The sequence below is a fragment of the Antedon bifida genome, chromosome 9, assembly GCF_963402885.1.
Source record: "Antedon bifida chromosome 9, ecAntBifi1.1, whole genome shotgun sequence".
In the NCBI taxonomy this organism is placed as follows: Eukaryota; Metazoa; Echinodermata; class Crinoidea; order Comatulida; family Antedonidae; genus Antedon; species Antedon bifida.
In genome coordinates, this window is record NC_136234.1 from 4,487,828 (window position 1) to 4,514,285 (window position 26,458).

Below are 26,458 nucleotides of genomic sequence, written 5' to 3' on the forward strand. Positions count from 1 at the left end.
CTATGAACCTGTTTCTCGTGAGAATTTAGGACAGCTGTACTGCAAAAATAAAAAAATTTCGAGCGACGACTGACGATCGGATACAACGCCTAATATTTGTATTTTTAAGTGATGTATCAATAAAAAGGTGTAAATAGATGTCCAGTTATGGAAGGAGAGGTTGGAACAAATACAATAACAAGTTATAAAAGCATTCTCTCTCCTACAACTGCTTCAAAGTCGAGGTTGAAACTTCCGGGTAGACGGGTTAATTTTCCTCAGGATGAAAAGATAATTTCGAACACATTGGACCCGCCTGATCCGTGGCAAAATGGTTTGTACAGGACCTTTTGATTTTAGACTGGGCCTAGCCTAGGTCCTAGGCCTAGGTTTTTCAAGAATATCATAATAATAAATCTTTATACATACTGTATATATTGTGGTTTACCTTAAGTTTATGGAGAAGCTATGTTTCATTTTGAAACTGAAAACATATACGAATTATGTAATTCAATAACTAGCTAATATTTAATAAATTAATATTTATAATATTAATATTAATTAAATAATATATATTATTTATATTTATTAATTGTAATAGCATTTTCCTTTGTTCATTTTCTGTTGATTGTTTCAGCGCTTACTTATTAGACTAAGAAAAGGCAGCCAGCACTTTTTGCGCTATATCAAATTGAACTTTTGTTATTGTTTTACAGTATAAACTATTATTATTTCGATATGTACTCGCAACATAACAAAGAGGATTTTTCCATCAAATTTTATTATATGTAGTTGGGTTTTTATTAACTGATATATACAATTTTGTTTTGAAGATCTCTTTGTTCTTGTTTCATTAAATTGTTTTTAAATTTTAAAACTATGTTTACACGCTCTTACTTATCTCTTTTGGAGTTAAATTGTAGTTTATCAGAGTTTATTTACTTATTTTATTTTAATTCAACCTTGTTTATAGAGGGTGACCCTCATCGTATTCTGACAATCAAGTGGCCCTCATGATGAGTTAAGATATCTGTCTGTGTGTGACAGTGGGTGTGTGTAATACTACTACTAGTACACCGGGGTAACCCTGTAACCCCTACTCATAAAAAAATACACCAGTTAAACATCTGATATACCCCTACTGATTGATTACTGTACATATAGAATAGAGGTACTTCGGAGTTATGGGGTTAACGACACAGAGGTATAAAAGACAAGAGGGTTCACAACACTTACTGCGGATGTAACTCGGATATGATTTGAATCGGCTTAAGCGTACATAGAACGGTAGCAGTGCATGTAAACACAGCTTATATCAAATTCATCTTATCTATATTGTATCAATCTTTTGCAGTTCAATCACCCAGCAGAGAGGAATTATTATCAGCTTATCAGTCAGCCTGTGGTAGGCTTAAAATTAAACCAAGTATAAAGATGCTTAATCTAATACAGGTAAGATTTGGCTTTAAAACTACTAACAGTTTATTTATTTAATTCCTTTCATTGAAACATAAAAAGGGAGCACTGAGGGAGATGTCAAATGATGTCAAAGACAACTCCCTCTCTCTCCATTTTGTTGACAGATAGCAAATAAAGTTTATAGATTTTGCTCTGTGGTTAAGTTTTCAACTAGCCTTAAGCTCTGTCTACACTATCGAACTAGTTTGACAAAAAAAGTGTGATGTCCCAAATATGGTAGGTAGTGATGCTTCAATATGTGATATGACATCATCATGTCCATATATGGGTACATCACATTTTTTGTCACATAAAGTTTGATGGTGTAGACAGGGCAGAGAAATTGTATTTGATGAATGAATGAGGATAAAAAGGAAATTAAACCTTACATTAAAACATAATACAATTGTCAATCCCAATGATAAGTGAAAAAAAAAATTGCCAAATAAATGCTGAAAATTTCTAAAAGGTCACCCTAACCAAGACTTTAACCCTGTGTTTCTGCTTTAGGCCTATATATAGTATGCCAAACGTCATACTGTATGTACTGTACATACAATATTTACATGAATTACAGGCAGAATTGGAAAGTAATTTATTAAATACTGCATACCAAAATGACATCCATTTTTAATCAATTCTGTGTCGGAATAAATTCATTATTTGTACTTGAGATTTCAGTGAAATGACAATAATTGGATTAATAATATCTTGAAAAGCAGATGATGTCAAGTATTATATTTGGTTAATTTTTTGACTTCTTAAAAAGACGTATTGTCCCAAGTTGAAACACAAAATATGAAGGTCAAAATATTCTAAAATTAAATTGGCCTTATCAAAGTAATATTTAAAAAAAATTACGTAATTAACAAGTAAATTAATTTGATTATATTTTGTCTGGAAAATCATCGCAAGCGAAAGTAAACAAAGATTTCAAACCACGAGTATGCATTATGCATGATGCTAATTAGGATTGTTTACAACTCGTCACGGTTAAGAAGGTGTTTTCACACAGATCGCAAGGAAGTTTTTTGATTATGCATACATTAGTAAAAAGGTTCATCTGGATCACTGTATAGTATTCAAGTAAATTTTCTTTTGGATGATCCAAAGTCAAATTATGCATACAGAGTAGCCAAACAAGCGCGTTACATTATGAGATATGTTTTGATCGAAAACTTTGACTGGAAGTCAAAGTTATTTTTTGAACAAAAAAACATCTGTATTTCAGTTAAATGATTTTTTTTTCGACTAATATTTGGTGAAAGTTAATAACTATTATGATACTTCAAAATGACCCACTTTTTTCGAAATCTTTTTTTAAAATTTTTTTTGCAATACATCTTTAAAGATTATATTTGGTTTGCAATGTATTGCTAATTAAAGGGTCTTTCACATCTGTTCCGGCACGGTTCAGGTCCAGCGAATTGAACATCAATGTTTCGTTTCAAGACGCTCATCGATATGCACGTAGCCGTGTGAAAACGAAACAATGACGTTCGATTGGATTTTCCAGCGCCGGACCTGAACAGATGTGAAAGACCCTTCAAGTAACTATGATTAAAAGTTTCTTATTTGTGTGTCTTTGATTTATTTTACAAATTATGAAGAAATATACAGATACAGTACTACAAGCCCCTAAAAATATATTGATCAGTTCATTGGATGTAGTAAAATTTACAACAATTCAAGGATGGGTAGATCGATCTGTAATAAAAAATATTTGGTTAGGGTAAAGTTAACGCACATAGGGGCGGCAACAATAACATTTTGTATGATGTGCGCCCTGATGTGTGTACAGTAAACTCTAGAGTCTTGCTAAACAATGTGAAAAGTGTATACAGATACGTTACTGGAATTTACCATGCTTTAATCCATACTGAATGTATAATATATGTAAATAAAAAATAAATTGTAATGTCTTGTGAGAAATATGTCTTAATAAATTAAAAACTGGAGTGACAAACTGCAGTAATGGTTAAGGATATAATGTTACAAAATGCATTACATCATCTTAGACTTAAATTGGAACCTTTACCTGTAAATTTCACCATAAAAGTCTGTGACATTTAGAACGCTAATGAAATAGCCAATAGCATAGTTGAATCATGCTTAACAACCAGCAACATTGAGAAAATACTTAAGAGATCATGACAGCTACTTACATTTTCACCATAACTGCTCTTTTTAAATTTAAAAAAAAAATTCTTAAAATGATAATTTTTTTGTTTGTACCAGTTTGACAATCCCAACTAATGCTTTGTTCCCACTATAGAGGACATAAGTGATTTGGCCAATCACAAGTGATGGATTATTCGAACTGTCGCTTGTCATTGGTCAATGCGTCTACGTCTTTACATTGTGTCTCTAGTGGGAACCATGCTTTAGGAAAGTTTTAAATAGATTATGATGTGGCTGTCGAAATACAGACCAGATGGGGAGTAATAATATTCCAATGATGGCCACAAACTTTGTGGTTACAGTACATTTTCGAATTCATTATTACGGATATTTTTTGTTGTCAAACATCACCTGTAAAGCTCTGTCTACACAATCAAACTAGTTTAGTTATGACAAAAAATGTGTGATGTGCCCAAATACGGTAGTAATATGACATCATCATGTCCATAAATATGGGCACATCACATTTTGTTGTCACATAAAATGTGATAGTATAGACAGAGCTTAAGTGGAAACTTTGTTCCTGTTGAAATGTTTTTGTAAAAATAAATAAATAAAAAAAATTATATATTTATTCAGTAATCCTGTACACAATAATTAGGAAGAGAATAGGCAAAAAAACAAAGCAGCTCCTAGAATCACTTTGCAATAAATAATGTGTAAACCTAGTAAAGGAGTAGAAAAAATACAGATAATATTTGTATCTTTTCTTAATAATTATTATTATTCTTCAGCAGAGAATAGGCGAAAGTGGACTGATTCTCTACAGTGGATAATGCATAAACCATCAGCCATATTAAATAAATGATTATCATAAAATTGTCTAACGTTGACGTTCTATAATTGTTTCTTTAATGATAGGTGTAGAACGTACAAGCAAAAAATAATGAATCTTTGTGTGTATTCCCAACAGGAATTAATATGTAACACACTGCAGTTTCAATTATCTGTTAAAATGCAGTTACTGAAATAATAATATACGTCTTTATTTGCATTTCAGAATACAGCTGATTTCAAGTCAAGAATAGAGACATTGCAATTAAAAGGTAAATAAAACAAATGTGTAAATGTAAATGTTGGGGAATAACCTGTGACTACTAGCAGCCTAACTGAGCTGAATTGCACACAGGTGTGGACGGCACATACAAACAAATAATGAAAACATCAAACCACATTATTTAAACATTAAATATACCATTGCACTTGCCTAATGTTATAAAATGTTCAGTTATGGTGTTCATTATTGGAGGTACCATCTCCCATAAAAACGCTGTAAAACAAAAAGTTTTCAAAAGAAAGGAGGTAAAGAAATTTGTCCAGCAGTAGTACTAGTAGTAGGGATGAAAGAGGTGAAACAGACATAAAATAAAACAGGAGGACATTTAAGAGACATGTATGTCATCTTCTTCCCTTTGATGTCTGGCCCTGATCATGCTAACAAAGCTTGAGGGTAGATGTCAACATTTGGAGGTCAGGTACTATGGTGTTTGTACAGTGTTAACATTCTTATGGTTGGTACTTAGCCAGTGGCATAATGCAGAGACCCAAGGCCCCTGGGTTATAGACCCTAAGTGCCACGCCACCCCTCCCCCCACCCCATTTTGGAGGCCTCTTTTTAGCCTTTTGAACACATTTTAATGCATGTTTTCTTCCCTGCTCCAAGGCCCTGGTGTTAGCCAGTAAGCACTCATAGCCGTTGAACCACTGTACTTAACATTTATTTATTTATTGGGTGAAAGTATTGCAATCTCTGTGACCATCAGCCACCTATATACAGTACCATCTAGTATGTCCATTAATAATGTCAAGTATCGACGACGACGTCACAATTCTCTGATAAAGATACCATACATAATGAATTCATACAATGATACAGGTATATAAACTCTTGGGATAGTCTTGGAATAAACGATTATGTTAGAACACCAGTATAATTCCAATCTGTGTGTTCTATGTTACTACAGTATTATATATGTTTGATTGATGTTATAATATTAATGAATACTGTTTGAATGAATATAGTTTAATTTTTGTTTGATTGTTAAAATGATTTATAGATATTTTTTTGAACTATAATAAATATGAAAAGTATGTTTATTTTGTAATGATTGTGTGTTTTGCAAGTTTCCTGGTTATAACAGTATTTGTTTGTACATACTGTATATAATCTATTAGTATTGGTAAACATTTTGGTGTGTATAACACCCAAGTATCTTTGTCATTTGATTGGAAGATTGTGGGTCACATGATATTTAATAAATACTCCATTGAACGTTATACAAGTGGAATTTGTACTACAGGTATGCGCATTCATTCCTGTTATGTGTAATAGCCACCTTCAAATGACAAGGATCTACGTTAGATGTTATAAAACATTCATTTTTATTTTCAGTTTTATATAACAATACATTTGTGCAATGGAACATCTATGTAATGTTATATTTTAAACTCATCATGATCATATTTGTACTATTGCACTCATTCACTATTCAAGGCGGATCCAGGGGATATTTTATTTATTTAAATATTTTACGACAGACAAGTCTCCCGCAGAGGCCAGATAGTAACATAGCCGTTAAGGCTAGTGGCTAATTTAGTGGCCTCCCCCTTAATTAATCTTAATTTGACATCTCCTCCCTTGACTGACAGCTAAAATGATCTATTTTTTTATATCTACTTTCAACATACTATTAATCCTTGATTATTTGTTGTATCATCTAAATACATTATTATCATTCTGCGATGGCTGGCGATTATTTTCACTTTATCTGTTGGTATTCTGATTCAAAATAACTAATAAAATTCCCAGCTATTTTATGGACCACTTAAAGTAAATTATCATTTTTCTGCAAGCAGCTGACATAGAAGATGGCATCTACATCATTATATAGGTTTTAATTACACTTTCTTCCGGATATAAAATCCTTTTTAATCAGCGCTTACTGGCTAGTTAACCAGCTAAAATTTATGTTTCTCTACATTTTTTTCAAATTTTGTAGATCTTAATGGTTACAAATTACATGTTTCAAAACATCAGATCATTGTGAATTAAAAAAAAGAACATTAAATCAAATTGAATAAAATGTAGAAAGGAGAATAAAAAACAGCTTATGAGTTTAAAAAACAGCTTATGAGTTCAAAAACCATTACAAATTAAATATACAAAATGGAAAATTCACAGTAAAAGGCAAAAGCATATAGATTTCAGCTTAAAATGAACCCCATAGGGCATTTAAGAATAATTGAAAAACATTATTATATTCATATAAAATGACTAAACTTCAGTATACAGAAAAGTGTAGTGCAGTTTTTGCCATACAATTGTCTGCCAACTAGTAGAACACTGGGATAGTAGTCTAAAGTAGATTTTTAGACCCTGTGCAGTGGAGTAATGGCTATGAGCGCTCACTGGCTAAACCCAGGGGCCCCGGAGATTATAAGTGCCCCTGAGCAGTGTCCAGAGAAATAAACAGGCATTAAAATATGTCGAAAAAGGCTCCAGAATTGGAGGGCCACTTTGGGTTCCTAAACCAGGGCCCTCAGGCCTCTGCGTTAAGACTGACCCTGAGCTGTTGAATTCAGATTCAGATTCGATTTATTAAGTCATTCATACATAATATAATGATAATTGTTTTCTTGGCAGAAAAACACAAGCAAAACAATACATACATAATATTTACATTTGTGATCAACTTGGAACTAACAACAACAACAACAACAAATGATCAGCAATATAAAATACAACAGACCTAATGACCTAATTAACCAGGTTGTGGGAAAAATGGTGATTATTTCAATAGTAGCACCATACTGTACACATGCATTGATTTGCCCACAGAGGTTAACACTTAACTGTGCACTGGTGAAATAGCAATAAACCGATCTAAGGTAGAAAAGCCAAGAGAATTGTATAAATTTCCGAATAATATTGTTAACCTTTAATCTTCTCATACTTTATATATAAGACTGATGTTTATCACATTAACATTGTGTAGTCATGATAATGTTGAAACCATTTGAATACATACAACTATCTACTTAACTTGGCACTGAATCTATTAATGCTGCTTTCATAACTAAATTATTAAGCATAAACGAAGATGGAAGAGTAAGCTACCTCTTTCATTTTCTTTAGTTGATATTATTTCTCAGAGCTTGAGGCTTATATTAGATCTATACTTAAGCCTATTTGTTACTCTATTGATTTAATAGATTTAAAATAATATACCAAAGTTTTTTCATATTACAAAATTACTTGGTATAAAGAAAAACAAAAAAACAAAAAAAATAGATTGATTTCGTGAGGAACGCCATTGCACAATGCATGATGGGAAGGGTTTTGGAGCAAACGTCACGATGCGTACGTACAAAACAACAAATCACTTACATACGTGCGACGTTTGCTCCCAAATCCTTCCCACCATGCATTGTGCAATGACGTTCCTTGCGATAAACCTTATTGTTGGAAGAATATTCTCAAAAAGGCTAAAAAAAATTCAACAATGAGTTCAACTGTGGGTTCAATGTATAGTAATAAAATAAATATACAGATTATTTCTCTTCAAAGAGTGGAGATGAATTTTATCAGTATCAAAATTTTGTTTCATTCTGTTTAATAAACAGTTTTATTTCTTGCAATCATAATTTAGGTGAGAAAATGGACATGAAAACCATAGAAGCGATGGAATCGGTTTTTAGTCGGATTCAGTTTCACACGGTAGATTTGGAATTATGCAACTTGGATGATGAGGTGAGAAAACATTTTGAGGGCATAAAAATTGTAAAATGATGTGCTGAACGTAAGCTCTGTCTACACTATCAAACTAGTTTGACAAAAAAAAGTGTGATATGCCAAATATGTTAGTGATATGACATCATCGGCATATTGGCACATCACATTTTTTTGTCATATAAATTTGATAGTGTAGACAGAGCATAAAATATCCTATCTGTAATGCTTAAAATGTAGCTGTATACACCCCAACCCCCCTCCCCTCCAGCCTTGATGAATGTATATTATGCTACAAGTTTGTTTTCTAGGCCAAGTATAACCTAATACAGAATAATCCTGTACAGTGTAATAATATAAGATACTTTTTTATGAATATAAACTACTTGATATATCTATATTTGTATAGGATATGTCTATTGTGTTTAAAGGACTCATGAAATTATTCACAAAAATCCCATTAAATGCTTTTAACTCATTTATAATGCTCCTTAAACATTCTGCTTACGTAAAAAAGATCACAAATTAATTACGTCAAGATTTTTGATGATTAAATGGATTGTACTATAGGTTGGGATTTTGTGATTTCTAAATTTGCCCTAGGCCAGGCCCATTGACCTTCGGTAATGTCAAGCGATTTGATTGGTAAATTTATTTTAAGTTTAACGAGTCACTTTAAAATGATAAATGTAGTTTATTAAAAATGTAATTTACTATTATTAAAATATGAAGATATTCACCAGATAAGAAAGCGGTATAATTCATGATGTGACTGTCACATCTACATTAATATATACAGTACAGTAGTGTTGTTAGCAATGTCTTGTCCAATATACACAGTAAAGCTCTGTCCACACTATCAAACTAGTTTGACAAAAAAGCGATGTGCCCAAATATAGTAGTGATATGACATCATTATGTCCATATATGGGCATGTCACATTTTGTTGTTTGATAGTGTAGACAGAGCTTTATACATTCTAAAATCATGAAACTACTGGTAGTTACATGTTAACAAAAGAGTACTACCACATGAAAACTAAACAAAAATTTTATGGCACATGTGACAGCACATGTGATATGCTAATCTTTCCTATCTACTAAATTATAATACAAATGGTGTAAAAGGACAGTTCTTTTCCTTTTTTTTCAGTCATCAACTGCTCTTTTCGATATGGTAGAATTCTATGAGTCCGCAATTAAATTGATTGTTGCTAGCAATCGTAACATTGGGATACGAGGATGGCAAGCAGCTGGCCGAATGATGAAAAAGGTACGTATCGGATTTAGTTATATTATTTCAGTTCACAATCAACAGCGGGGAGCCCGCCATTTACACTACAGACTGGCATACATAAAAAACAAGACCGTAAAAGAACATTGACAAGGTCCACAAGAACCAATTACAAACAATTCTTAATTTTGGATTTAAATAAAGATAAACAATTAAAGAAAATATATGAAGTCAATGGCAATATATGAATCAAGTAATCTCGGTAGTAACTCTGTTTTTAAGAATATTGAGTCTAGAAAAAGGAGTATGAAAAAGATAAGAAGATGCTTTTCAACATCTCTTACTTTTAACAGCCAGTCCAAATAAAGAAAGGAGAAAGGACCCAAATGACCCATTTATAGAGAAAAGGAGAAATTGCAACACATTCAAAATAGTTTCTGGTATACAGTATGTGTTTGGTGATGGGGTTGGAAAAAGCTTCCAAGCTTGGTTTGACATTTCTCATAGCCACCAAGAGGTAATGTCCCAGTAGCCATAGTGATTAGCAATAGATAATGACATTTGAGGTAGAGTCTTTAAAAGCTCTGTCTACACTATCAAATCTCGGTAGTAACTCTGTTTTTAAGAATATTGAGTCTAGAAAAAGGAGTATGAAAAAGATAAGAAGATGCTTTTCAACATCTCTTACTTTTAACAGCCAGTCCAAATAAAGAAAGGAGAAAGGACCCAAATGACCCATTTCTAGAGAAAAGGAGAAATTGCAACACATTCAAAATAGTTTCTGGTATACAGTATGTGTTTGGTGATGGGGTTGGAAAAAGCTTCCAAGCTTGGTTTGACATTTCTCATAGCCACCAAGAGGTAATGACAAGGTAACAAATTTAAAAAAGGGGAAATAGAACTAAAGCTCTGTTTACACTATCAAACTTTATGTGACAACAAAATGTGATGTGCCCATATATGGACATGATGATGTCATCTCTACCATATTTGGGAATATCACTTTTTTGTCAAACTAATTTGATAGTGTAGACAGAGCTTTTAAAGACTCTTCCTCAAATGTCATTATCTATTGCTAATCACTATGGCTACTGGGACAGAATCTTAGGATAAAAACATTAAATGTAATTGCTCTCCGTAATACTCTATTCACTGTTTATAATATCTATGGTGAAAATAATCACAAAATATGTAATTTGTGATTCAAACTCTGAACCTTTTCCGAACCTAGTCTGAGTTTAAACAAGCAACAATAAAATAATGAATGTATAAATCACATTCCACAACATAGTTGACATGTTATTCTAAGGTGCTATACTGTAAACATTTCACATGGTAGTACACATTATTAAAGTAATATCACTACTGGTTGAATAAATGCTAGTGAAAACAACTCACACTACAGAACCATACAGACATAGTATATTGCTTAAAGACACCTTCCCTACAATTTGTGACGTTTTGTAAAAATAATACATATATATTACTTTAAAAACATTAAACCAGGTCATTCCTTGTCTTAAATGTACGTTTTATGGTAAATTATGATAAAAAGTGAGAAACAATGCACTACCTAAGTAGCTCGCGGCGACTGACCTCTCGTGGACGGCCTTTAGGCCTAGCCTAGCTAGGCTTAGTTTTGTAGGCCTAGCTGGTAAACATCGGTAACGTACGAACATCGTACGCTAGCTATATACCTAGCCTGACGTTGTATAGTTGCTGCATTAATTATCTTTCTATTTTTGCCAGACTCCGTTGATACAAATTGGGGAAAACCCGGTATTTTCGCTGAAAAGTTAGGAGTCTTCCATTTGTTTTGGCCTCACGATCGATCGAAAAGTGGGTGAATTACAGAAGAAAAACAGAAATATCAATCCGCGCGCAATGCATTTTGGGATTTATAGCGGGCCGCTATAATTATTAGAATCGACTTATTTTTCACATTTTTAACCATTTAAAGACAAAAAAAGTTATCGCAATAGGACCATATAGTATTATTTTTACATTAAATATAGTTTGTGATCTTAAAATAGATCTAAAAAACGTAGGGAAGGTGTCTTTAAACATGCTTTCTAGCCAAGGCATTGTGAACTATCAATTCCTATGTATCTGCATCACCCTGATTTGATAATTCAAGAGTCCGAACTAAAAGTGAAATGTCAAGAATGTATGAAGAAAATATAGCCAGAGTGGAGATGTACTGTAAAAATACACTTAAATATTGGTGCTAAGTTTGCAGATGTTGTAACGGCCAAAAATACCTCTGGGGCAGTATAATTCAAGATATCGGGAACCTACCGCAAATTATAGGGAACCTTGGTCTGCGAATATTAATTCTCAGAGACAGACAGACATTGCAAAGATGTTACGTAGGAATAAAAAATCATTAGGATTACTGTTTGCCGATTACAAATCATTTTTTTGCTAATGTGAATGTTATCCAACGTTTTAATTACAATCATGATAAATTCTTATTTAAACCATTGAGGAATTCATGTTTAAAACCGAGTACTATGTCTAGACTGATACATTCAAACATTATGGCTTTATGTAACAAATCTTTTTAACCTAGATTTATTGTTTAAGAATAAATTTGAGTTTTCAATTACGATGAGAAAATAAGTGGTGGGTGACGCAAGTATTGCGTGTAAACAAAATATAGTTGAACATCCGAGTAAGTACTTGGTTTTTTTTAATAAAAAAACCTACAGTATATAGAGTAAAAACAAATATTAAGAATTATGTCAGTTGAACATCTAAGTACTTTTTAAACCAGTAAAAAATATTTGCATTCATATAAGATAAAAACAACTGGCACAATTTTGACCATCAATTAAGTCTACTTTCAGAGGTAAATAAATTGCCAAGGTAGACTAAAATATCCAATATTAAAAATTATGAAAGACATACAAAAATTAACATTTAATAATATAAAAGTATTGGAAATATGATGATTTTTTTTTATCACAATTTTTAATTTTTCCTTTTTAGAGTATTTAATCACATTTTTAATTTTTTTTTTTTTAAATCAAAAATTTCATTTCATTCAAAAATTGTGAGATTATTATATATTTAATGTATATTATCATCAGTTTCAATTCCTCATTAAGAAATGAGAATGTCTTTGTAAGGACATCAATGATAATGTGAGTAGTGCTTCACATAAAGGCTGAATGTGTTGCTGGTTTACAGTGAATGGTTTTAATAGTTTCAGTTGTAATTTTTTTGTTTATAATATAATTACACATAAATTGATAATTACATATTCAGTATCTTTCTATCTATTCCAAGAAGGTACTCCTACATAAACAAAATTGTTCCTTTTTATTTTTTGATTGAAAAAAAATAATGGGCAAATCCAAAAAAACAAAATGCTTGTGGGTGGCAGCTGTAGAGCAAATTCAAAATATACTATGCATAGGCTAAAGCTCTGTCTGCACTTTGAAACTAGTTTGACAAAAAAAGTGTGATGTGCATATATATGACATCATCATGACCATATATGGGCACACCACATTTTTTTGTCGCATAAAGTTTGATGGTATAGACAAGGCTTAAGAATAAAAAAGTAATCCAAAAAATTAACATATAATACTGTATACCACTGCTATATAAATTGTTGTCATACTACATAAATTAGAATTGCAAAGCTATGTCAGTACAATATTTAGATCGAAAAATAAACTGGACATTTTATTAAAGAATGCTTGGGAAGATAAAAAAGAACTGTGCCATATTATTTATAGGCGTACTGTCACAATAATTGTTTTAAGATCAAGAATAGATGAGAAGCTACGATTCATAACATTGACATAATGTGGACTAATATGCTACAATTGCATCGCTAGCCCAATCATTCTCCCATCTATCATTCCTCAACATAATATTGTTTATCTTATCTACTGCCGAGATTGTATTATCCTCAATGAGATGAGAGAAATTTAATCAATATAAGGTTGTTAATTGGTTTCATTAGACATTATTAATGAGAGGTAATATGTTAAGTGGTCTTCAGTTCAGACACATTAGATGCAGAAGCGCTCTCGTGGCTTTACTTTCATCGCCGTACATTCTCATTAAGTAGATCTCAAAATATCTGCATGTCGTATCATATTTTCTTTGATGGACAAATCCAATATAGGGATACAGTAAAAAAAAAACAGATTATGTAGTAGTATATTTTACATAAATATTTTAAAAACAAGTTACAAGAAAAATATAAGGTTTATCGTAGGAATAAAGGCATTTATATGTTTATGTATAAACAGTATGTAATATGTATATATTTGGAAAAATTCGCAAAAAGGCAAGTTTAATTCCAAGCAATTGAGGAAGCAGGCGTACAATTGAATTGCAGTATTTTATTGAGCAGGAAACATATTTATTTGATGACTACACAGTGGCGTGTTTAGCACTCCTAAGGGGCCCTCAAACACTGGTTGCATTGAGGCATCATCCTCTGGGTTCCCTGGGTTTAGCCAGTGAATGCTCATAGCCATGACACCACTGTGACACCAGTACCATGGAAGCAATGAAATATTCACTGCTGTGCTAAAATCATGTATTTGAGTTTTAAACACAAAAACATTTAATAGTCCTATTAGTACATTCATACTCAATTATTTTATTAATTCAAAATTAAAACAAATAATCTGTTAATAATATTTTGATAAGATACAATTACAAGCGAATATAAATATATGTTGCGTATACACATTACAGTTACCCATGGTTAGTACCTTAGTCCATGGGGATTTCTTCTTTAACATCATTATGGCAAAGGTCAGCTGCAGATTGAGCATGCTCACTGACATCTGCTCGGGTCATGTCATTATGTTTGACATCTTTAAATGTGATCGGATCACACATAGTAGGTTTAGGAATTTGTAAGATGGGATTATTTGGTAATGGTTCACGAATATCAGGTTTATTTAGTATTGCACTAGATATTGTATGTGCAGGGGGCGTAAAATACTTTGTGTTTACTACAGAATGCGATTGGCTACTATGTTCATTTACTATAGCACATGGTGAGATAGTATTACTGTGTTGATAAAGTACAGTATGTTCAATGGTACTAGTGGTAGGCTTTTCTACAGTATGTGAAGAGTCACTAATATAAGGTTTAGTTACAGTCTGTTCACGAATGTCTTGTTGATTCAGTACATTATGTGGTGGGTCACTAACATCCTGTTCATCATCCTTAGCAGTAGGATGGGCAGGGTCGTTGGGGTCATGTGCCAGGTCGGTATTGGTCGGGTCACTGATATTAACTGCTTCAGTTTCTGGCAAGTCAACAACGTCCTCATCTAACAGCAACATGCTTCCAGAACGATCATCCTGGTCTTCCATAGAGTGTTGGTCCATCATTAGTTCATTTAACACAGTTCTATCATGATCTATACTAGTGTACATCTTTTCCTTCCGTTGATTTATACTTATACTTCTCAATCTATCGAGCGCATTTTCCAACATATTTGCCAAATCCTCATCGTCAATGTTATTAGCGTACAGTTTAATTTGCTCAAGAGAATCGCACGCCTCGGATGAGGATTTAAACATCGGGTCATCTTTTACAAACTCGTAATCATCGGTGTGATTATTGCCAAGATCGTTATCATCCACCTCGCCACTTTGGTTGATAATGATGTTCTTAATTAGTTGTTGTTGCAGCATTTCTCGCCATTTCGGATCAGACGCATCAACTGGTATCTCGCACGTCGGCACCTTGTCCTCGATATACTGCACCGCGTCAAACCCGCTGTCTATCTTTTCGCAGAGGTGTTTTAAATCCATGAATTCTACACCATCGTAAAGATCATCCAATTCATCAGCTTCATCTGAGAAAAGTCCAATCTTTTTAAAACATTTGGTAACGGTGTGTGCATCTAATTCGTCCCAGGCTAGCTTTCCCCATTGTATAGTATCAAGTAAGCTGGCCGTCTCCGCAATTTCTTCAACGGTCAGCCCACTTCCAACTTTGCTGCATACGTACCGCAAGAATCGATTCCGTGTTTTAATCTTCCATGACCTTATCAATTGTGATTCTAGCACGGGAGTGTGTTGTGGGGATTTTTTCGGCAAAAACTCAATGTGTATGTTTTGTACGCAGTCTCGTAAGGTTTTTGGATGATAAGGAGCCATGTCTAAATATAGTAGTATTTGTCGTCGTTCAAGAGCTAATCGCCTATCAAGTCTCATCAATGTTAATTTCATTATGCTAGTTTGTATCAAACTTTTCACGTTGCTGAAATAACGACATCCAAACGGTCTTTCAGGCATTCTCAACTTCCTGAAACTCATCGGTAATTTATTTTTGCCAATTACAATTGGTTCCATTTTCTCTCCTGCTGCGTTGAAGAAAAAAGCCCATGTCAATTTCCGGTTAGGCGTTTGTTCGATACCTCTTTCGCTTTCTGAGGACATTGTTGTAGGTAGTGCCTTCCAGTAGATTGCTGTTAGTTCCATGTTCCAAATGTCCTCTGCTTGAAAACCAGACATTAATTCACTCGATCGTTCTGCCCAACTGTTCTGAAATTTTCCATCAATACTTGGCCGTCCACGGTTTGAATCGCTGAATGCGACCCCATGTCGTTTTTTCCACTTCTCGAGCCATCCTCGTGAAGCATCAAAAGCAGTCACTCCGGTCAATTTTGCGTAAGCCAACGCCTCGTCATGAAGCATGCGTCCATTTACGTGAATGTTTGATTGAATACACTTTTGATACCATTCCCACAAGTAGGAATTGATAGCGCCGTACGTTTCTGATCTGCCTCTCTTCCTGGTGCTACTACAGTCCGATTCCCAGTCTTTAAGTATCTCAGCTCGATGACTAAGAATTCTCTGAATTTGTGACTTGCTACATCCATATTTCCTAGCTAACTGTCTCTGGCCAATTTTAGGGGACTCACTTTTATCCAGAATAATTTGTACTTTTGTTTTTATGTCCAAACACAGCCTTTTTGCTCCACTCTCCACAGAGATTTGAGTAGGCTTCTCCTTTTCTGCTTCAGCCATGTTTGTTATAGTCTGCTCTTAAGAATGGTCAAAGTTGAAAGTAAGATATGTTCTATTTCACTAATAGGTAATTCTGGTATATAATAAAAACAATTGATATTAAATAAATTTGCACAAATACCTGCAATATGTTTTTTCATATCAATATTAATATTAAGAATCATAAGGTGAATCATTATTGTTTGTAAAGGAAAATTTAAAATACTGTTTATTTTCATTGAATACTACTAGTTACCATATCACAAAAATGGAAGAATCCATATTTTTACTGACATCCAATGCTAAGGTCATTCAAGCAGAACAACCAATCAAAGAAAAGAAGTTAAATTGCTAGCAGACTACTAACAATGAACTATCATTTATAAAATGATTCATTCATATAAAAGATGTTGTTTAATTAATGATACAATCAAAACAATAGTAATTACCAATATAAGAATAAATTAAACACCATTCAAATAGTGTTAAAGTGTGAGATATAATAGGTAAAATACTCTGAAAAGTGATGGTCCCTTAATGGAGGTGGTCCCTTATTGGGAGTGGTCCTGTGAATATTAAGTAGCAAACTCGTGCTTTCCTATTGGTCTGTTTCTAAATGTGATTTAAATGAACTTTGGCTTATAGATTCTAGGAAACAATAAATTAAATGAGACTGTACAGATACACATTCATTATTTTGGAAGATTTTAAAAAAAGACATGAGATTAAATATACTTTAAAAACAATTTTTTTTTACAATAAAAAAGGAGATAATGATTAGTGTTTATTACTATGTCAAATATTTTTTTATTTATTTACTACTGTACTGTGTATAGGTCTATGCTCAATCATAGTTCAATTTAAAGATAAACCAAAAGTGGGTTGTTATTTTTGTGATTAAAATATTTAATAAGAATAATTCAGAATAACTATCAGTTAAAGCCTACAATATGCATACAATAATAAATACTAATATAAATTCAGGTATTATAATCGTGGAGGTAAAATTCCATGTTATATTTAAATATAATGTTGGTATAGTAAAAAAAAAATTGATTTTAATAGAGAAAACAATTAAGGAATCTATGAATTTTTAAACATGTTTTTGCAACAAAATTATGAATTCATTAATAATTCACTTGCAAATTTCCTGTAATTGCCATTTTTTACAATTTATACAAGAGCCAAGACAAATACAATACTTAGTAGTATTTAGCTGCTAGACAAATGTTATAAAAAATTCACATGAATAAAATTTTAAATTGATATTTCGATTTAAACCCTACAGATTTGAAGACAGATCAATTTGTGACGGGTCGCTGTCCTGCGATAAATTGATTAGATAGAGAGTTAGCAATCTTTTGGATAACAACTCTCATACATCAAGAATGTGTGTGTTCTTCAAATAATAATATTTATTTGACTTTGTTAAGCCAGTTCATTGATTTTTACATGAAATAATTTATATTGTACATATCTTTCAGAGAAATTACATATTTGATATAAGACAATTTTCAATCAGTTAAAAGCCTACAATCTGCATTTAAATAATAATTACCAAAATACATTATGTAATTGGTTTGCTTTGTTATAGAATTTTTGAATTTCCTCGGAACTAAAATCTCTTTGTTTTGTTTACTGTATTTCCATTTTCAATGGCAGATTCTACGAAAGAGGTCCTTGCCTCTACCAAAAATTAATAACCTCCTTTGATTGCCTGCTCCTTGTCTGGCGATGGCCTGCAAAAAATCCTGAATCTGATTAAATGTTTTCTTCGTCATTTTAGTTATTACAGTATAAGTTATGTATGAATAAATGAATGAATTAAAGATCACTGTAATTTTATTTTCAATTTGTTGCATACGTTTCTGAATTTTTATCAAGGCATTTTTTATCTTGGTGTATTTGATTATTGTTAGTTTAAAGGCATCTCTTACATTTCATAATTATCATACGAATTGAATGTTAATGGCAACATAGGCTTTCTATCTGTCAATACATCTACCTAGACTTAATTTAAGGTCAAAGGTTAGGCCGCACCAAGTTCGTTTGTATAAGAGACAAGTATTTCAATTAGGGATGTTGTACCAAGAAAATAAATGAGTTGTTCAAATTATCTTGAGATCATTAAATCCATCCTGTGAGGGATTAAGCCTACAGTTTTGATAAAGTATGTTGGGATGAGAAATGAAAAATAATAAATAACTAATTTCTGTAAATTATAAGACACTGTGTTAAGCTATTATCTACACTATCAAACTGTATGTGACAAAAAAATGTGATGTGCTCATATATGGACATGATGATATCATCCCTACCACATTTGGGTATATCACTACCATATTTGGGCACACTTTTTTTTGTCAGACTAGTTTGATAGTGTAGACAGAGCTTTCTCCAAACTCTTTCAAAATGCATGTTGAAAATGTGGATAAATAGAAAATTTGTTATTCAATTATTTAACAGTATACACTACAGTAAAACAAAAATTTTATGATTTTTTAAATTCTTTTTCAGACTTCATGTTTAGAACATCTAGATGTAAGGAACACAGTCTGGTCAGAGCCTAGCATTCAGGCGCTTGCCCGAGCTGTGAGGAATGACATATCAATCAATATCCTTCATCTAGAAAATTGCAATTTGACAGGGCGCCCTCTATTTATACTGAGTAAGTTGATAGTGGATACTATTTGCTAATCAAAAGCAAAACAAATATTCTATCTGATGAAAATAAACTGTGGGACCTAACTAAAGTCTGTTGTAGGCTGTGGACAAAATAATAATAATAATCTGTTTTTATTTTTAGCATTAGCATTGAAATTAAACCAAACTTTACGTGATATCTTCCTTGCCGAAAATCGTTTGGTTGCATCCGACGCTATCCAACTCGGGAGCATGCTAAAGCACAATAAAGGACTTAAGCTTCTTGATCTACGTAACAATCATTTACAGGTAAACAAATACATTGTCTTGGCTACTCTCAGTACTGTGTTGGTTTATCTGGGCATATATTTGTCGTAACGGCTATGAGCGCTCACTGGCTAAACCTAGAAGCCCAGAGCTTATAGCTTGGTTCCCGCTAGGATGCAATGCAACGTAAGTGATTTGACCAATCACAAGTGATGATGTATTCAAACTTTTGATTGTGATTGATCAATTCACGGCTTACGTCCCTGTGTTGCATCCTAGTGGGAGCCAAGCTTAAGGGGCCACACAGTATGATCAACTTCAATGCAACTACCCAGCGTTGGATGGCCCCTTAGGAGTGCTAAACATTTGCCCCATGTGTTACGCCGCTGACCTATAAATGCATCATTCACAGATGATCACCACCAATTATTTTGTGTATTTGCATAGGATGTTGGACTTTCTCATCTGTGCGATGGCTTGATAGATCAAGAGTTTGGATGCCTTTCAACGCTGGTTCTTTGGAATAACCAGATAACACATCTCGGAATGCGTCATCTGGCAAAAGCATTGGTTTGTATTGACGCTTTACATATTACATATTAGGTTTTGGGGAGCTGAAGGAAGAGACGTTGTTGATATGTCTACTACAGTATCTTAAGCTCTGTCCACACTATCAAACTTTATGTGACAAAAAAATGAAACGTATGGATGGAAACACAAAGAGAATGATGCGGCTATAGGCCTACTGTGAATTCACTTATTACATATTAGGTTTTGGAAGGAAGAGACGTTGATATGTCTCCTATCTAACTGTTAAAAACTATTATGAAATATTATATGTATTGTTGTTTCAGCCCCAATTGACAACACTAGAGACCTTGAATTTAGGACAAAATAACATTGGCAACGAAGGTATTCACACCGTAAAGGACGCCCTCATGAAGAACCACTCGCTTCTAAGATTAGGCTTATATCAATGTCGGATATCAGATGAAGGTAAATGACCCTTGGTAAACTACTAGACAGTAGTGCTAAACTATGATAAATGAAAAAACAGAAAGGCCCACTAATCAAACACCTATTTATACTCCTGGGTGGTGAACGATTGCTCAGGCAGATGAAACATGTTTGGTGAACTAATTGCACTGAACATAATATAAAAATTGGAAAAATTAAAAAATTGGAGTACAAAATATGTAATTTTGGTTTTGTCAAATTGATAAAATAAAAAATATTTTACATTTATTTATTTCGGCAAACATATTAGAATAAAAAATAAATGTTTAAACTGTGTTTGCATCGTAAACAGGAGCCGTAGCATTAGCTGAATGCCTAGCAGACAACTGCCAAATGGTGAGACTAGATGTGAGACAGAATGATATCCGTACCGGAGGATTAATGGCGCTCGCTCATGCATTACGTGTCAATAAGGCGCTACTACGATTAGACCTTGATAGGGAAGTTAAGAAAGATTCAGTGAGTATTAAACCATTTTAAATAACAAATGAAATAAAAATATCTGTTTTGGTAATACAAGTTACAGGTACTATATTTAGAATATTATGTTATGATGAAATATACATAATAAAGTAAAGTATATGTTTTGCCAAATAAGGCATTATTACCACCATGATAAATATTATGATCTTATGTTCTGTATAAAACCAAGGAAATCTAACAACAGAACACTGAGCTCGCCTTACCAAGATAGGAACTTGTAACAGCTCTTTGATCTTATGTCTGGCTGCGACAAATACCAACAGTACTGTACTATGTACATATTCTCCATGGAACGCGGTGTCTGTTAATGGGTATGAAATTGATCATGCTGCAGCCACAGATAAACCCTTTGATTTCCAGAGCTCAGCATCCTGTTGTTAAATTGCCTTGATAAAACTGTTGTAATTAAATTTATAAATGCAATTATTGGCACACAAGAGGCTTTAAATATCAGTGATTTATAATGAGACTTGGTTAAAATTCTGCTGTTATTCAACACACAAATGAACGGTAGTGATATGTCCAAATATGGTAGTGATATGACATCATCATGTCCATATATGGGCACATCACATTTTGAAAGTAGTATCATGTCATTCATATTTTCTGTCTTTATTTAGACTAAAGGGTATGATGAAATTCAAAGAAGTCTCCAGCAAGAAATTGCCGTCTATCTGCATCGGAATCGAGAGAGTACACGGCAAGCGGAAGAACAAAGGCAGGCGTTGTTGGGACAACAAACAAAACCAGACGAAAATATTCCCTCACCAAGCAGTGAGGCACCTAGGACTGGTTCCATGGGAACAAATATCAATGGACACATATCAACATTTGTACAAAGTAAAGGAGTTTGCACAAATTCATCAGATTTGAACAAGGACAAAGAATCGGACTTGATTGAAAGAGAAATAACAGAGGCAATAAATGATGTTGATTATCTGACAAGCATGAAAAAGGATTCTGAGAAAATTTGGGAATGTGGTTCAGATATCGTTGGCGAGGCTTCTCAGTTGCCTTCATTCTACGCTCAAAGCACACAGGACTGTAATCCATTGTTATCTCAACTTGCGACCGATGTTGAGACGAGCGAGCCAATCCGACAGCCACTAGATCCACTTGGAGTCATCCAGCAGCAGGTCACGGCTGGGTCACCCCCGGGTATAATGATCACCGGCAACATTAAGCTCTTAACGCAGCCACAAACTATTGTTAAACATACAAGCCCACATAAAAAGGTAGTAAAAGGTGATTCAACCAATCACACAATGGACACTCAGCTTGAGAGTGCACCGATAGGTTCAAAGGTCAACGAGGGTGCATTAACAGATAATAATGTTTCTACAATAGGTAACTCAAATGCAACACTGGATAACAAAATGATTAAATCAGATAAAGTAGACTCCTCAATAGCCAACACACATACAGACACACCGACAGATACACTCAATTGTAACACAGAATCTGGCAACAGTACTATAGACAGCAATATACAGCAGCCAGTCGTGGCAACATCAAGTGCAATCCATAAAACTCAAGTCATTCCAGGTGAAAGTAAGTCTCCAGAAGTAACCGGAATCTCCACAACACCGTGCGGAGATTTTGTTGAAGCCTCGTTGGTTGATGAACAACACAATGGTCACCAGGATAAAACATTAGAACCATCTGATAGTAAATTGGACACTGCTAAGATATCCAATGCAGGGATTGGTGCAATTAATATACCAAAGACTAATACCCTGGGTAAGTGTTTGGTTTCTCAGCATTTTCGCTGTCTTATGAAAACGAGCTAGTGGCCGAGCGGATAAGAGAGTGGAACCATTCGAGGCTCACTCGCTCCATCGTTCTGGTGGTAGAACGAGTGTTCTCGAATAAGGACTATAGGGGGTTACTCCGGTGTACTAGTTCACTCACAGCCACTGATCATAACTGGACCCTCTGGGAGACCAGTCTTTGACTGAAGGGGTCACCGGTGCACTAGTTAACTAGACATTCTTAACTCAATTCTTTCCCTTTGGAAACACATGGTGTACCACAAACCTAAATGACTTTATTCGCCTTGCAAACCTTTAAACAATGTATCATGTCTCATACATTCAAATTCATATAAAGTTTATCTTCCTTGGAAGTTACTTGGCACAGCTTGTGTAATGTTCTTGTGTTTGAACCATTGGATTGGATTCCTCTCTGTTCACCAGACTTCCCTTTAAGATATGCTTGACACACCCGACTAAATTGTATTCAAGTGGATTAATACAGTACAATGATTATTTTCTTTAGCTGTGCAAGACGATGGAGGACTCGTTTCAACCTCTCCCGATGATTTTGAAAAGGAGTTAAGTCAGATGTTGGCCAACGCTAGAAGTGGGATGGACATCACCCCAACAGGTTAGCATTAAGTATTTCCATTTAATTTTTTCAATTCAACATTTCTTTCGACCAAAATCAACATATGTATACAAACAAGAAACAACAAAGTCTCAACAAAGGGACGACTTACAGACTCAAATAAGTCCAATTTAGCAGTCACCTGAATAATAGTTGCTTTTCATTATACAGTAATCTGAACGGTTTAAGCCAATAGTTGGTACCATCCATTGCTATGCCTCCCTCGGCTTTTTAAATTTATTCTTCTACCTGGGTTTTGAGACTAATGCTTCTATGCCCCTCTTGATCAGAACATACTCTTCTTTCTAATAAAATCACACCTTCCGCTAGGTCGGCGCTTGTTTGCATGTATTAGTTTTCGTAAGCCAGTAAAAATCTGTTTCGCATGGCAACGAAATATTGAATGCGCCGTCCAAAATATGACTGCGGTAAATTTGAGCGAAGCGCAGGTACGTGTTGCTTGCCTAGGCCTAGCAAACATCAAAGCGAGTGAGGACTTTAAAAACTGCTATTTATCAAAATTGACCTGGCATTTTAGTAAATTACTTTAGTAAATTACTTTCAATAAATCTATAATTATATTATAATCATGAATCATTCCTGATTCAAATGCAAAATGTGCAAAATAGATCAAAAACTATACTCGTTTTGTAGTTACGAATATGACTGGTGATATTCGTCAACACGAATATGCTTTACGAATATGAAATGAGGATCAGCTCAAAAGTTTCACAAATGTGTGACGTATCCGTTTTCGTTATCGTATTCGTAAGGTTGCGAAACCTCCCTATTAGCTCTAGAATTACCACAATAATCCATATCATCATTCTTAATTTCTGGGTTTTTTTTAACTTTCTTTAGGTACAGAGTATGAAGATGACCAATTATTCAATGATTGAAACAAAAGAAATATCTGATGTTAGGCAAATTCTAACAAAATAAAATCAAGTATTCAACTTGGCACTACTCCACAGTGTCTCACTTGACCCTTGGATATTATAGTACAACTCAATGGTATTTATTAATATTAAAATTAGTTAATTTAAGTATATGAATTTGACATATATTGAAATTTGTAAAATGATAGGTTAAGTAGCACAAGGGGTAAATAGAAATAATAAGGTAACATTCTCTAAGCTCTGTCTACACTATCAAACTAGTTTGACAAAAAAAGTGTGATGTACCCAAATATGGTAGTGATATGCTTAAATATGGTAGTGATATGACATCACCATGTCCATATATGGGCACATTGCATTTTTTTGTCATAAAGTTTGATAGTGTGGACAGAGCTTAAGAGCCAATTATACTGTAGCTGAAGGTCCTTAAAAGGGAACAATATAAACGTCGTGGTGCAGGATATCCAAAGATCCTGGGTAGACGTTTTCCACAATAAACTGACCAATCAAATGCTAGTAATGACCAATTGCCATGGTTACATACAACCATGAAGGAAAATCCTCCATGATACTATGTGTACAATCTTTATATACTGTTGTCATAAATAGTAATTTTAAATGAATATGTTATAAACAAGTTAATTTGTAAATCTGTTACTAAGTTATTGTCCATTGTTTTGTATTCAATATTGGCCAAGATGGGATGACAGACAAACAGACTATTAACTGACCAATGTATGAATGGATTATGATGAATTAATGGAGAAAGAACTAATAATTTTTGGGGTGTTAGTACAAACTTATAAATGTTGCATATAATGCTATAAAAGTTGGTATTGATGTAAAGTTTATTTTTTGTTAGCTTTTTAAATTTTTGAATTATAATGAATTTTAAGGTAAAAAATGAATTAAACTTTCCTTTATTATTTTTCTTAATATGTAACTTGTTATGATATATAAATAATTAAATTATTTATTACATCTTACCATTAAATCCTGTTAGAATGTTAATACATTTCTTGACGGTTTAAACTATGTAATTGATTTGTAATGTCTCTAATCTAATCTATTTAAAGCATAAAAAAAGACAATATATTTACATTTCTACTACAAACAAGATGATATTACAGTAAATAAATAATATGTACACAGTGGCATAACACAGTGGCATAACGCAGAGGCCTGAGGCCCCTGGTTTAGGAACTCTAAGTGGCCCTCCAACGCTGGAGGCCTGGGGTGTTTTTAGCCTTTTTTGACATTTTATGCCTGTTTTTCCGCTCCAGGGCCCCTGGGTTTAACCAGTGAGTGCTCATAGCCCTTACACCACTGTATGTATAGTGTGTATGCAAGGATATTCATCTCTCACAAACAGCAACAAATCTCCCTTCAGTGTACACAAATGAACACAAAATAACAAAAGAGAAACCAGTTAACTTGAACACAAAGTGAACATACGCACTATAAATTAATGGTGCAGTGTCCCCTACATAATTGCCTCCAGTTAAAGACGCCAAGCATACATATAATGTGTAACACTTACTGTAGGAAGGGACCAAATGCTGAACACTACCCAGATATTGAACAATTGCTATAGTAGAACTAGTGATGATTTGTAAAAAAATTTGTTGTTTTTATATAATTTACTTGTTAATTAGTTTTATAATGAATAAACTTATTTTGGAGAGTGGGACCAGCTTATAATAAATAAAAATATGGGCTCACAAACAAAACTTTGGGCTCACAAATAATGCCTTGAGAATGTATTCAGTGAGGAAAACATATAAATGTATTGAGTGTCCATGTTTGGATTTCATTGGACATTCATTTTAAACTTTGTTTTTTGACAGACACAGTTCTATTTCACAACAACGTTATTAAAAACAAATATTACTACAAAAATATAGCTGAATCAAGTTTTTGGAGATAATGCCAAAGAATGGTATTTGGCATATCATGTCTCCCTGACCACATTCAGACATTAATGATTCAGGGGGGGGGGGGGAGAGTCAGTGGCGGATCCAGGCCCACTGGTGAAATGGGATCTTACCCTAAAAGGAGGAATAAAAGCTTTACAATATATATAGATAGATAGGAAGTGTCCTCATTTCACTAAGCTAGGTGGGAATTTGCCTAAATATTGTATTGGAAAAAAAAATATTTTGGCACACATGGCGTTTCATACTGGAAT

General features: G+C 33.6%; 2 protein-coding genes across 2 annotated transcripts; one reads left to right on the plus strand and one right to left on the minus strand.

Moving 5' to 3' along the window:
• Positions 1-56: 56 nt before the first annotated feature.
• LOC144852587 (uncharacterized) lies at positions 57-25,295 on the plus strand. Its single transcript, XM_078710484.1, has 13 exons — positions 57-313; positions 1,334-1,431; positions 4,619-4,664; positions 8,268-8,368; positions 9,500-9,619; positions 19,094-19,244; positions 19,383-19,528; positions 19,934-20,056; positions 20,341-20,482; positions 20,796-20,962; positions 21,607-22,726; positions 23,264-23,371; positions 24,233-25,295. The coding sequence occupies exons 1-13, from the start codon at positions 148-150 to the stop codon at positions 24,268-24,270; spliced, it is 2,526 nt and encodes an 841-aa protein (XP_078566610.1). The 5' UTR covers positions 57-147; the 3' UTR covers positions 24,271-25,295.
• On the minus strand, positions 14,185-16,607 carry LOC144852589 (uncharacterized). Its single transcript, XM_078710486.1, has one exon. The coding sequence runs from the start codon at positions 16,595-16,597 to the stop codon at positions 14,321-14,323; it is 2,277 nt and encodes a 758-aa protein (XP_078566612.1). The 5' UTR covers positions 16,598-16,607; the 3' UTR covers positions 14,185-14,320.
• Positions 25,296-26,458: the final 1,163 nt, after the last annotated feature.

Coding starts and splice junctions, on each gene's coding strand:
- LOC144852589 (XM_078710486.1), bottom strand. CDS start 16,597: ATGGCTGAAGCAGAAAAGGAGAAGCCTACTCAAATCTCTGTGGAGAGT.
- LOC144852587 (XM_078710484.1), top strand. CDS start 148: ATGGAAGGAGAGGTTGGAACAAATACAATAACAAGTTATAAAAGCATT. Junction 20,057..20,340: donor GTCATCTGGCAAAAGCATTG/GTTTGTATTGAC, acceptor TTGTTGTTTCAG/CCCCAATTGACAACACTAGA. Junction 20,483..20,795: donor ATGTCGGATATCAGATGAAG/GTAAATGACCCT, acceptor CATCGTAAACAG/GAGCCGTAGCATTAGCTGAA.